General features: G+C 36.8%; 1 protein-coding gene across 2 annotated transcripts in view; it reads right to left on the bottom strand.

The window, feature by feature from the left end:
* Positions 1-2,752: 2,752 nt before the first annotated feature.
* Positions 2,753-12,651, bottom strand: part of RELCH (RAB11 binding and LisH domain, coiled-coil and HEAT repeat containing) — an 86,373-nt gene continuing 76,474 nt past the window's right edge. For both annotated transcript variants that reach the window (XM_072853153.1, XM_072853154.1), the window contains 2 exons: positions 10,736-10,806; positions 2,753-4,563 (listed from right to left, as the gene is read on the bottom strand). In XM_072853153.1, the coding sequence (XP_072709254.1) occupies positions 4,443-4,563; positions 10,736-10,806 (192 nt within the window). In that variant the 3' untranslated portion in view covers positions 2,753-4,442. The remainder of the gene's footprint in view (positions 4,564-10,735; positions 10,807-12,651) is intronic.

Below are 12,651 nucleotides of genomic sequence, written 5' to 3'. Positions count from 1 at the left end.
TTAAACGGGTACAGACCAGCCTGAAATACAGTGAATGAGGGATGCGGTGAGGAGCACGTGCAATACCAGTGCCGGGAAAGGAACCAGACAGACCACTGTCACGGCGTTGGCCTTTACGTCAACTCGCGAGTCACCTTTTCAAGTCACTGACTTCTACAGTGGAACTGCTCATGCTCAAAGTTTCTAGGAACTAGAAATCTTCAGTCTAAGGACGTCTTTCACTACATTGGAAGTATGAGGGAAGTTCAAGCTCAGCATGTAGTGCAGATGCCTCCAAAGATACAGGCTGTTTACCACTGACTTGCCTGTTACAAACTCTACAAGCAGAATCATCTTTTCTTACAGCTTACCTATAAGCATGAAACCTGACCACCATTAAACCTAAAGGCAGAACACTTTAGACACAGCTTCTCTGGAAAACGATTACTCATTCATGGTTACTCATCAAGATTAGTTAACACATGATATCTTAGCATACAGTACTAACATCCAGGACCTGATTAGCCTACTTACTCAAGAACAGCACTCCTCCATGCCTTTGTTGACCAATTTTATCATCTAAAACAAATTGGCTACATAGCCGAATGTGTTTGCTAGAAATGTTAGCCAAATGCACTCAGTAAACCACCAAACCAGTTTTCTTGAAGTCTGATTGCCTGTCACCATACTGCAATCCTGTAATTCATCAGCATTTACATCTGATGCAAGAAATTCTGTGATTCTACCTAGGATCAATGCCATGCCAATCCACTTGCTATATCAGCATATTAATGATTTTCTGCTCCATGAAGCTTTGCTGGTACTTCATGGTTTACTTAAATATCAACATCAGTAAGTTTCACAAGGGAAATCACTTAAAACATTTTGAATGCACAATACCCACGTTTAGAACCTGCACTACAATGTGGAGCCACTTACTCCTGGAACAGAAAAATGCCATTAACACTGTCACAACAGAGAGAACAGAAATATTCCACACTTCTGCTTTTTCTGCACCATTTTGAATCATCTTACCATCCATATGTAGCAATGAACTCCCACAATATATTACAAAAACTCCTCCTTGTTCTTCGCAACAGATATTTTTAATGGATAATCTTTATCTTTCAATCTTAACATTTTAATTTGCAAACATCAGCTTCCTCAGTTTCTCTAGCCCCAAATCCATTCAAATACTGCTTTTAGTTCTCCCAACCAGAATACACTTTTACATACAGCAATAGCAGCATTTTTTCTCTTCTTGGTGCAAAAGGGGAGTGGGAAGAGACTGACAGAAGAACGTGCAGCTTTTCTTAAGGAGCTCCCTTTATTCACCTTGATTAGAACATCGGAAAAGAGTAATTTGCCTCATTTATAGTTTTAGAAAACAATCTCTTTCAGAACAAAATATATGCATAACATCAGTCAGCCTTATGCTTAATCTACAGAAAACATATTTAGATCATGAACACTCATTCAGGCAGCCACATACCTTCAGCCCACTGATCATCTTTGCTTAAGAGCACAAGAGTCAATCCTTTAAATAAAGATATTAAGATTCTGAAATTTCACTAGGGGCAGCATGAGACCTTCAACATATCCCCTATTGAAAGCCAACAAGTTGTAGAAGTTCAGGCAGAGCTAATAAAGCCAACATTTCCTTTTTTTTTTTTTTTTTTTTTTCAGAATCCTTATTTAGGCAAAGTCATAAGCAATTGAAGATAACCCTTCGGGGATGAATTGCTTTCCATGCTGGATATCCGTCTTCTTTTAATGAAGCATTTTCTCCCAAAAGGTTCATTTAACCTGTTTTTTGTAATAACAGGAGGAAAAAAAAGTTAATTTAAAATATTCTGGTAATTCTTTCCTTTAAAGAGTTCTCTCTTCTGTTTCCCAATCCTGAATGCTACAGTGCCATAGCTAGGAGGAAAAAGAATAATTTAAAAAAAAATCCCCCAAACCCACACAGAACAACTTCTTGTAATCTTCTTGAATATCTGTCAATATCTAGTAAACTAATCAACATTTAAAAAACCTCCTGAAACCAACATATACTAACAGAGACCTGAAGTTTAGGAGGCAAAATGCCTGAAAACAACCTGCACAAGGTTTGTTGCCCACACAGAATTTTTTTTCACCTCAGTAGTTACCGTGCTGGTCTTCCTGGGATTCTCACTCAAATTCCTCCTTGGATCAACTAGTATGAAGTAAAATGCTGACTAGCAAAAGCTAAACTTTGCAAGGGGCTGGAAAGAGTGGACCTGACTGGGCAAAGATGCTACATTTATACTAACAAACCAGAGCGTCATCCCACAATCATCCATAGTTAAATTGCTGTCACAGTTTTTTGGCTTGTGCTGATTAGCAGGTTTCCCAACACTGGTTGAAGTTCAGTGTGGGCTAGGAGCCACTCTCACAAGCAGCTGCCCTGCTTTGCAAAGTAGAAGTTTAACCATAAAGAAGTCATGTTGGTCTCATGACTACAGAGCTAACTCTGGCACTGCAACTACTGGAACAGACATAGAAAAGGCGGGGGGGGGAAGTGTGGCACAGGAGAGGAGGAGACCCTGCATAAAAATGGAAATAAACCCACATAACTAGAAACCAGAGTGAAACAGGCACATAGAGATAGGAAATTTAGCAAGGTCAGTCTACCATTTGCTATGTAAAAAAAGTTAAGGCTAAAGAATTTCTGCACATTAGACCCCTCTCCTGTAACAGCTGTTTTGATGCAATCATCTTGTTCGGAGAAGACTAGAAGCAACAAGACAAGGCAGGTATACAAAACTTTTTATTGACAACAGAACAATAGAGAGGAACGTCACCACTTCCCATTCCTCAGGAATGTCTCCATTTCACAGTCAGTCTGCTAAAAGTATACTTTCATGTTAACAAGCAACACGAAGGCATGGAGCTGTCTGTAATCTCAAGAAAAGTGTTTCATCAGTGCAGTGTAAAGGGTCCAACAGCGTGCAAGTGTGCAGCAGGCCCTGTCACAACACAAACATGGCAGGCAACTGTATATGTAGAGCCAACAGGCACAGACACGAAGCAGTTAGAAGCCTCAAATTATCTCCATTATTTCCGTCTAAGGGCAATACCTGAAGTGCTACTCCATCCATATTCTGTTTCAGAAGTGAATACTTTCTTCCCTCACTCCTTTTGCTTCCCCTGTCCTCAAAGATGTTAATACTTCCAACTGAATGGTACTGTGTCAGAGAATGCCTGAGCTTTTTATATTTTGCTACCTCATACCAGTTCATGCATGCACTTGAGTTTACTTTCAGAAGCTTCCATTGACATAATGAAGGAAAAAAAAAGTGCTGCATAAGAATAAAAGAATTTAGTTGTTAATGCTTCCTTGCTAAAAAAAATATTTGGTTTTGTTGAAGACAATCCTTGTAATGTCATTTTTATAAAGTATGTATGCAGTCTACTTAACATTTTAAAGAAACTGCATGTCAAACTCTCTTAACATAACTTCTAATGATTCTGAAATTAAATTTGAACTGAGATTCAATCTAAACAACAAAATATCTTACTTTTAGCTTTCACAGTACACAGAACTGCACACTGAGTGCAAGATGAAAGCACTCTTTCTCCTGCATAAGTTTCCTCTGCCTGCAGAACTGTACTGGGACCCCTGTGTAGTACCTTATACATTTATTAACATTTATTAATCTATCATGTTTTTCCTTGACTTAGTGGATGTGCCTCTGGATGTGTAGACTGGTTGTTAAAGTGCTTTAAAATAAAACAAAGACCCCAACAAAAGAAAACATCCCTCAAAAAACCACAACAGATGTGAGAATTTTATCTGAAGGACTTTGTACAGCATTTACAATGTCAGCATAAAGCATCTGAAACATGAGCATTCCCTGCAGACTGATGCACTGCAAGCAGTCTCATACATTAGATTCTGCAATTCCTCTGGATTCAAGATGCACAATACTTACAAAAACAACCCTAGAAGCACAGACAAATGCTGGTGGCTCTTCCTCTTCTTTTTAGAAACATAATAAAAAAATCTGCATTACTCTTTCATAATTTAAATACATAAGTAATCTCCACTTTTATTACTTCATGACAATGACTTCAAATTTACATTATTTTAAGTACCATCATAATAGCTCCGTGTATAATACAGATATTTGCTGATATCCTGTCAGAAAATTAAAAAAAAAAACCCTTCCACTATATAAAAAAAATTATGCTGGAAAGACAAGAACACAGAACAGGGACTTGGTACAGACTATGATTTCAGTTTTATATCAACCACAGTTAACTCAAAATTAACAGATACACAGCGATATTCAAAAGCAGTGCAAATATCTTTGGAGGTTAGAATAAAATTATACTACAAGAACATAAGACAGAAGAAATTAAAAGGCAAGTACTTCAAGTACAGGAACCAGTCTCTGTGAGGTCCATCTTAGTGTTAGCTGGGAGTTCCTTTTCCCATCTTACTTCTTCCTCTGAAACACATTAGCCAACATTGCACCTGATGTAGTCAGCTGGCCCATTTTGTTCAAAAACTTGGTCTTTGTATCTTCACTCACAAGGCTCGCTGCGATTGACATTGAGCTAGGAAAGTAAAAAAATTTAGTGACATAAGACTATGAAGAAAAAAAGAACACTGTGCTGTTATTTGATAAGCAACTACACTGTCTTTGCATTTTAGAGGTTTCAGGATCACAAAAGACCAGTCCATCAAGAAAAACTAAAACACCATCACCACCAACCAAGCCCAAATACACACTGTTAAATGAATTACCATGCCCTCACAGTCCTAGTGAAAAGTTGTACGCTATTTTTGTGCATGCTAGTTTTTGCTACCTTTAGAAGTCACTACAATAACATTTGTTAGCTATTTGGCAATTGCTCTAGTGACAAATACTTCTCTGAAAAATCATCTTTACCTTCTCACTGGAAATGTCAATCGTTGTTTATTTAATGTAACAACAACAGTACTGGTTCAGACCAAGGATCTATCTAGCCCAAGCGTCCTGCCTCCGACAGTGACCATTAACAGACATGTACGGAAGAGTAAAAGCAAGGTTAGTACAAAACAGTGACCTCTCTCCTTAACGTCCAACTCTCTTATTTTCCAAATATTTCTACCTGAGCAGAGTTTAAAATTGGTGTGGACTGTCAATCTAGTAACTCCCAATGAATCTTTATTTTATATTACTTGTTCAGCTTTCTCTTGATCCCCTTGTAGATTTCTTGTAAACCCCGCCCTGGGGCAGAGTCTTACTAGATCTACCCCTCACTGGGTTAAGAGCTTTCTCCTGGTTGTTGTGAATGTGACTCCTACTACCTTTGCTTGTGTGTTCCTACTTCATACGTACTAGAGAAGACAATGGAGAGTCCACAATTTTCTCACAAATGGGACTAGGAGGCGGCACCCAATCAATGCTGAACCTACAAGACGCTACAACTTCGAACATGTTAAGGAATTATCCCAATGCTGCAAAACCAACTGATTTTTTTTATTTTTTAATTTACAGCATATCACATCTGAAACTCAACTTCAGGTAAGTAACTGTTTAGCATAGTAGGAATAATCTGTCTCAAGACAGAGTGCAACATGGCAAATGTATGGTAGGAGGAATATTAGTAAGTGTTCCATACTTCCTATATTTGTAGTTAAAATGGCAAACATTTCTCCAACATTAGACAGGGCCAATTTTACAAAACATTACCAGTGAAATTCTCCCCTGTGAGCTCACCATGAACTCTGCGTTTCAAAATTATACCTAAGATCACAAGATCTGTCCTACTGGCACAGGCCAGCTTCCAGGAACTGACTTTTCTGTCTGCAAGGTTATAAAGAGTTCTGTTAGACACTTTTGCATCAAGGCAAGTCAAGGTGAAGTTAACGCCAAATTGCTTCAACGGAATTTGAGTTATTTCTTCAAAGGTAGCAGGGATGATTTCAGTATTTTTCTCCACTTCATACCAAAAAGAAAGGTGCTTAGCGGTAACAAATTCTCGTTCTTCTTAAACAGAGTACTTGAAAAAACAAAAGGGAAGCTTCTCACTAAAGCTGTATTGTGGATTTACAGATAGCTTAATTGTATCATAACTATATCCCCCCAAATGTATCCCCCATCCCTTCTACTTTTTAAGCTGAAGTGACTCCCTGTTTTCTGCATTTCCACATAGCCTAATGGACCTAGACCCTTCAGGGGCTTTAGGTATGCCTCACATAGCATACCTAAGAGTATCACAAAACATACTCTTAAGTATTTTTTTCAGTACGTCTCTTATTAATGGAACAGGTTACTCAAATCAATTGTCTCATTTTAAATCTTATTATTAGTTGGTATTTTCTGAAAGCTCTGTGAAGTTCCTTATTATCTAATATTTAGTGTTTTAGCATCATTTTATTGAAAGTATGTCGTCTGAATTTTTAGTAAAGTTTAAAATTTTGAAAATTGTTCTCAGGTTATTCTCTTTTTAGACAACATCTGATTAAAACTGACATTTTAAAAATAATAATCTTTTTATTCTATTTAGCAGCCAGTGATGAAGATACATAGCTGTCTTGAAATAATTTATAAACTTTTTAAGTGAAATATTTCTTTTGGGCACAATCACATAGCCAGACATCTTTGGCTTGATTAAACATCTACAGTCAACTAGGGAATTGCATATTTTCAGTTGACAAAACTTAGCAGGTAAGTTACTACTACTGTAAGATGGATTTCTTGTGCAATTTCCCCTGATTTCATGATAAAGGGCACGTAAATTATGTAAATAACAGTTTCTGATCGCTATCAGCCAGTTTTGCCCCAAAAGTACTTCTGTTACTATACAAATTGAACATTTAAACATAATAATAAAAGCAATATGAAATCAAATAATTTGAATCTCGTGTCTTTAAAAAAAAATCAGAGAAACCAACAAGGCAATAACATATCTTGTTTCAAACAAGTAGTCCTACAGTAAAGTCCTTGCATTTACTCATTATTTTAAAAAAAAGAAGTGCCAAACAAACAAACCCACAAACAAAAATAATGTGTAAACATCAAATTTTTGACCAGTGTCTAGATGAATTACATGCTACAGAGAGTTCTGCTCCCTGTTTTATGGGGAAGCTTTAGGCCAAAACAAACATTCATGCTAGACATTTTATAAAAATCAGTTTGTAACATAAGTTGTTACCCAAGATTCAAATACCTTGTTAATTGCTAAAGAAAATGTTTAACAAAAGTGGCTATCCAATATTTAAAAATACAAGTTTAATCTTTTTTAAAGAAAACTATTTCTGTGGCCCCGTATTATTTGACCAACCTTTTCTAACAGTAAGGGCCAAAGACCAGATAAGCAACAGCATCTTATGATTGGTTTTGCATCCAGTTTTGTTTTTGTGCATGCATTCTCATGCTGTTAACAAAAAAGCAGTAATTTATCTCCTAGTTGCATTTAAATCCTTCGTCAAATATATATTTAACGCTGAAATTAGGAACTGAAATTGGCAAGGGCTTAGCAAGAAAAAGGAGATATTAATGTATATAAAAAGGTAATTTCTTCAGTGGTAAAATATTTCGTGTTAATTTTGTACAGTAAAAGATTGCACCACAGCCTGATTTTGAATAAGAAAGGGGAAGGCTAATTAAAGAATGAAGCAACAAATTGCGAAGACTTATCCTTTTCAAATCTTACAGTTTTCAGCAGTTGCATTCTAAAAGAAAATACATTAGATGTTGTATCATATTTGCATTTATCTGTTTTTGCAATGGCTTAATAGGACTAACTGTGATTTCAAAATATTTTCATAAGAGGGATTAAGTAACATGGATCTCTTACAGTTAGGTTAACGCCTGCACTAATATAAGCTAAAGCAAGGTAAGTCTAAACCCTACATGAAATAAAGGTTGATAACTCAAACTTTAGCCACGTAGAGAACAGCTTTGATGAACTAAATAGGTTAAAACATTTGAGAGACGCAAGAGCACACATTTAAAAAAAAAATTTAAAATTAAAAATCCTGTCCAGCTGAAGAGCACCACTTGAGAATTAGGAGGAAATCAGCCAAGGAATTTTGTTTCATAACCTTAGGTTTCACAGTTCAGTAAATGCAGGTAAGATAATAAAACCTTCAGGTTAAGGTTAATGGTGTTCTTTACAGAGGCCAGTTTGATATTGCATACATTTACTATATTCTGGGAGAGAAAAGGTTTCTTTCAGAATACGTTTGCTTGCGAAGGAATTAATTTCTTATTTTCTAATGATGTCTCCTAAAAGGCTGTCAAGAAGTTGCTCAAGAAGTGATAAATTAATTTACTTCAAAAAAATGTTTATCAGACATAAAAGCCTTATCTTATATATTTAGATACATAAACTGTTTTCATTTTTTTCTTTACATAGTCAAAGTCTGAGGTGGTGGCTTTTTTATTGCACAAAGAATTAAAATGAAAATGAAAAAAGAGTATCGGTTAGTCTGTAGATTTAAAAAAAAAAAACAACAAACCATAAAACCCAGACGGGGAAATATTTGTAAAGTAATAGATGCCCGTGTATGCAACTGATTCTAACAAATCAACATGGTAGTCAAAATATTAAGTCATTGCTTACGTGGAGGGATGTCCTTGCACAGGTTGGTTGGTGAGAGTCTACAGCAGTTGCTTAGCATCAGGTCTGCAGAGAGTCTGGCTGTTAATTCTGCCCTATCACAATTACCTATTGGGTATCTACTATGTAACGTACATAGTACAGGGGAGACCTTGATAAAACTAATGCTTACTTGCAAAAAGTAGGATGGGTCTAATGGGGCAACTAGCAAGTTTCTATCTTGCGAGGAATCATTACTGCTAGGTTGTTTTCTGAGGAAATAGTTGGCTTAAGTGCCAACCTTTAATATAGCTGAAGGCAGGCTAAGCATTCACATTTGAAAAATAAAAAGCAAATACACAGCTGCTGAAGAATCTGAAGGATACAGGAAGGGGATGGGCATTACAGGGGATGGGATACAGGAAGGGGATGGGCAGAGTGTGGCTACTGGGGGGACACACAGGTATGCATGCTGGAAAGCTCAATTTAAGAGAAGGCAGAAAGGATAAGGGCAAAAGTACAAAGCTTGAGGAAGTAATACAGTGAAACCCTGGGAAAAAACAACAGCATGAATGAATGCATTTTTTGGTTCTTGACTGATTGGCTATTTATGTTGCAAGCAAGGAATATGCCTGTAGAGTGATTAAGCCAAATAAACCTGTTCTTATTCTGTGAATAACTAATATGTCAAAGAAATATCTATTTCATCATTAAAATAGCCACTCAACTGGAATACACTTAGTCAGTACAGTCCCTATTTCATAATATTGCCACATGAACAGGAAAGAGGAAAGAAGGTGACTGACACTACATTCTTCAGATCTTAAAGGTTTTGTATTTCTCCTCCCTTAGACAGGACTTCTATATGGCTAGACAGAACCAACTACCTTATTAGAACAGATACTCTACAGATTATGATTTGTTGTAGAACCTGGACATTTTTAGTCTTAAAATTATTTCACTTCCAAAGTCTAAAGTTCACTTCTAGTACACCTTTAAGAGTTGACCTGATGCTCATGTCTCAAATGGATTCAGTTCTTACTACACTCCATTCATTATCAACTACACCAGTAAACAGGCTAATTACCACTAGTAAAACCTGAGATATTTTATTTGGTGCATGAGAAACTGACTCTTTCCACACCACGTCTCTTCTGTTCAATTCTTGTACACCTGTCCTATTTCAGTCGTTCTCAAACTACCGGTCGCTTCCAGGATTTTGCCTGAGCTCTTCCAAGAAGTAAATTCTATCAATGTGTTACAGATATGGAAGCATAACACAAACAAGTTCCAGTAATTGTCTTGATTCCCATGGCAAGGTATCAGGACTGAGGACAGATTTTCCAGATACCTACTGTCTCTTCCTAGCAACACTGCTAAGGATTTATTAAGTTATATAATAATCCATGAGAAGTTACCTGCTGGTATGCCATTCCAGGCAACAAGCAGGCAAAAGAACACATACACCTCATCATAATGATGCTCAGCTTTCCAAATTTGTGGGTCTGTTAGCTTCTTTTGTTATCAGGAGAGACACACACACACGATACTACACGAGGCAAATTGAGGCGTATACACCGCGTGTCTGATGCCTCACTGGAGAGCTGGGTTTACTGTGCATTTGTAGAATGGGTGTTTTACTGAAGTGCAACATAGGCAGCATTTTCCCAAAGCCAACGTATTTACTAAACAGCATATTCACACAGGTTGGTCAGTTTATACACTGGAGAAACTGTTCTCGTGTGCACTAGTCACATGCAAGCAAAGACAGCAGCCTGGAGCAGGTCATTACCACGACCAGAAAAATTCCTTCAGCCTGCAGGCCACCCCCATGAAAGAGAGTTGCAAGGTGCGTGCCACATGCATTACTCGAAGGCCAAGCACTCCCTGCTTTCTCAGATTCAGGACAGAACTTCAATTACTGCTTTAAAGGGATAAAAAAATTAAGAAGAAAGCAACATGGGAAAACAAGAACGTCATTGCTATGATACAAATAAAAATGTGTTGTCCTGTGTTTTACACTGGAGACAGAAACAACCACAAACTGAATTAAAGATAGTTCGTAAAATCTGCTTTCAAATACAGAATACGTCAGTGCAGGATCTCTGGTCACAAGCCATGGACACCATTATGGAATAGACTCTGCAGAACATCAATCTGGAGGCACAGAAAAAAAAAAGAGAAGTGGAAGTCTTACCCCTGCGGTTCTTGGACGGTCTTGTTTTCCACTTTCTGTTCACACTCTTTTATCATGGAGCTTAAAATAACCTAAGACATATAAGGAAGAGAGATACATGACATTTTTTCTTTTGCATTAACATTTCATACAAAATCTACTCTGCAACTAATTCTGACATTAGCAGAACTGTTTAAAATTTTCTCTGTTGTTTTTCAAGTGCATTTAAATTCCAGCAATCTGATAATACCTTGTGGCTAGAAACAACAAAACCATTCAAAATACTTTAAGGAAGAAAATGTTTTTGAAGTAGTTACAGGAGTTCAAGACTCCCTCCTGCTTCCCCTGGCTTTTAAAAATAGAGCTAAAGCAAACTCACTTCTGTGACGCACCTCCTTATCTTCCTTTTTTCAAACAATACTTTTATTTATTAGCAATTAAGTTTGACATGCATTCATCTTCCCTCTATTTTCCTTTGGAGAGTTTTCAAGTACCTTTTAAAATTCATATCTTTACCAATATTATGCATGAAAGGAAAAGCAAGGAAAGAGAAGAAAAAAGTGTGATGGCATCCTGAGACAACAACTTAATGGAAAGGAAGTGCTAAAGCAAACTTGGTATCATTTCACTGGGGTCTTCCAGGGTTTCTATGAATCAAGGCTTTTTTCCTTTACTTGAGCAATTGCAGCGTTAAAGGTTTCTGCAGAATATTTAAGACTAAAAACACCCCCACACTGACATTTTACATTTCCCCAGCATACCAAAAATAAAAGAATGTTTCCCAATAGCAGGCTTTGAAAGAAATCACAGAATTCATTGGATAGCTATATAACTCCCTGCCCTGTCCACAACAGTACTGTTTTAACACATTAAGACAAAAGCATTTGAAACACTTAGGCAAAACAGTTGCAATGCAGAGTGTGAAACTATAAAATTATGTATATATATATATACACATACATACCCACTGCATAAATGGAAACTTTCTCTGCCCACAGCTCAGGAGAAAGCTAAGCACTCTGAGACACTAAACTTAAAATCTCAAAGCTACAAGCAACTAAAATTAGTATTGTCTTACCAAAACCTGAATATATCCAATAAAGGAAAAAACATAATTTCAATCTCTAAAATACAGATCAGTCACTAATGGTTACTACCAACTGATAACTATTTTTAAAATGTATTTATATACATAAAAAAGCTGGTTTCTGTCAGATCCCTATTAGACAGCTGCAGCACAAAATATCCTTTGAAACCATTTATTACACTGATAAGATGTGGCCCGGCCTGCAGATCTGTGCCACTGTTCACTCTATTTCTCCAAAGGTATTACTTCAACATTTGAAACAGTTTGGGTAGCAGGTGTTATATACCCTTGAATGTTTCAGAAAGCAGCATTCAAACCTGCATACAAATCTAACACGACTACAACTCCTACTGCTAAATTTGCTGTCCTTCATTTGCATAAAATATTATGCAAGTACTTAAACTCGGGAGTACAGAGGTACAAGAGAAATGCATTCAGAATTCAAGTGAAAAAGCAAGTTTTTCTTTCTTTATCAAAAGAAAACTGAAATTTCTAAGCACAGCGGCCATAATTTTTGTTACTTAGCATTTCTACCTGTGCATTGGAGCAATTATACATTTTTACGCATCCATCTCAATCTAGATGTTCCAAATATCAACAATATGAAGTCTTGATCAAGTGGGACAATAATTCAGCAAGGACCCAGAATCATTTGAATACTGGGATGAAGCCACCATCCACTGCACAGCTCCTTCTGAGAAGGCTGCATAATTCTTGGATGAAGTGGAGCAATTCTTCCCTCTTCCCCAAATTAATTTGTCTTAAAGTTCAGGGTGAAACAGAGGAAAGGTATAAATATAGTATCATATGGCAATTTTACATTATGATATTGCACGTACTGCTCACATCT

Source organism: Ciconia boyciana, chromosome 2, assembly GCF_034638445.1.
Source record: "Ciconia boyciana chromosome 2, ASM3463844v1, whole genome shotgun sequence".
Lineage (NCBI taxonomy): Eukaryota > Metazoa > Chordata > Aves > Ciconiiformes > Ciconiidae > Ciconia > Ciconia boyciana.
This window is presented reverse-complemented; position numbering and strand designations above follow the sequence as displayed.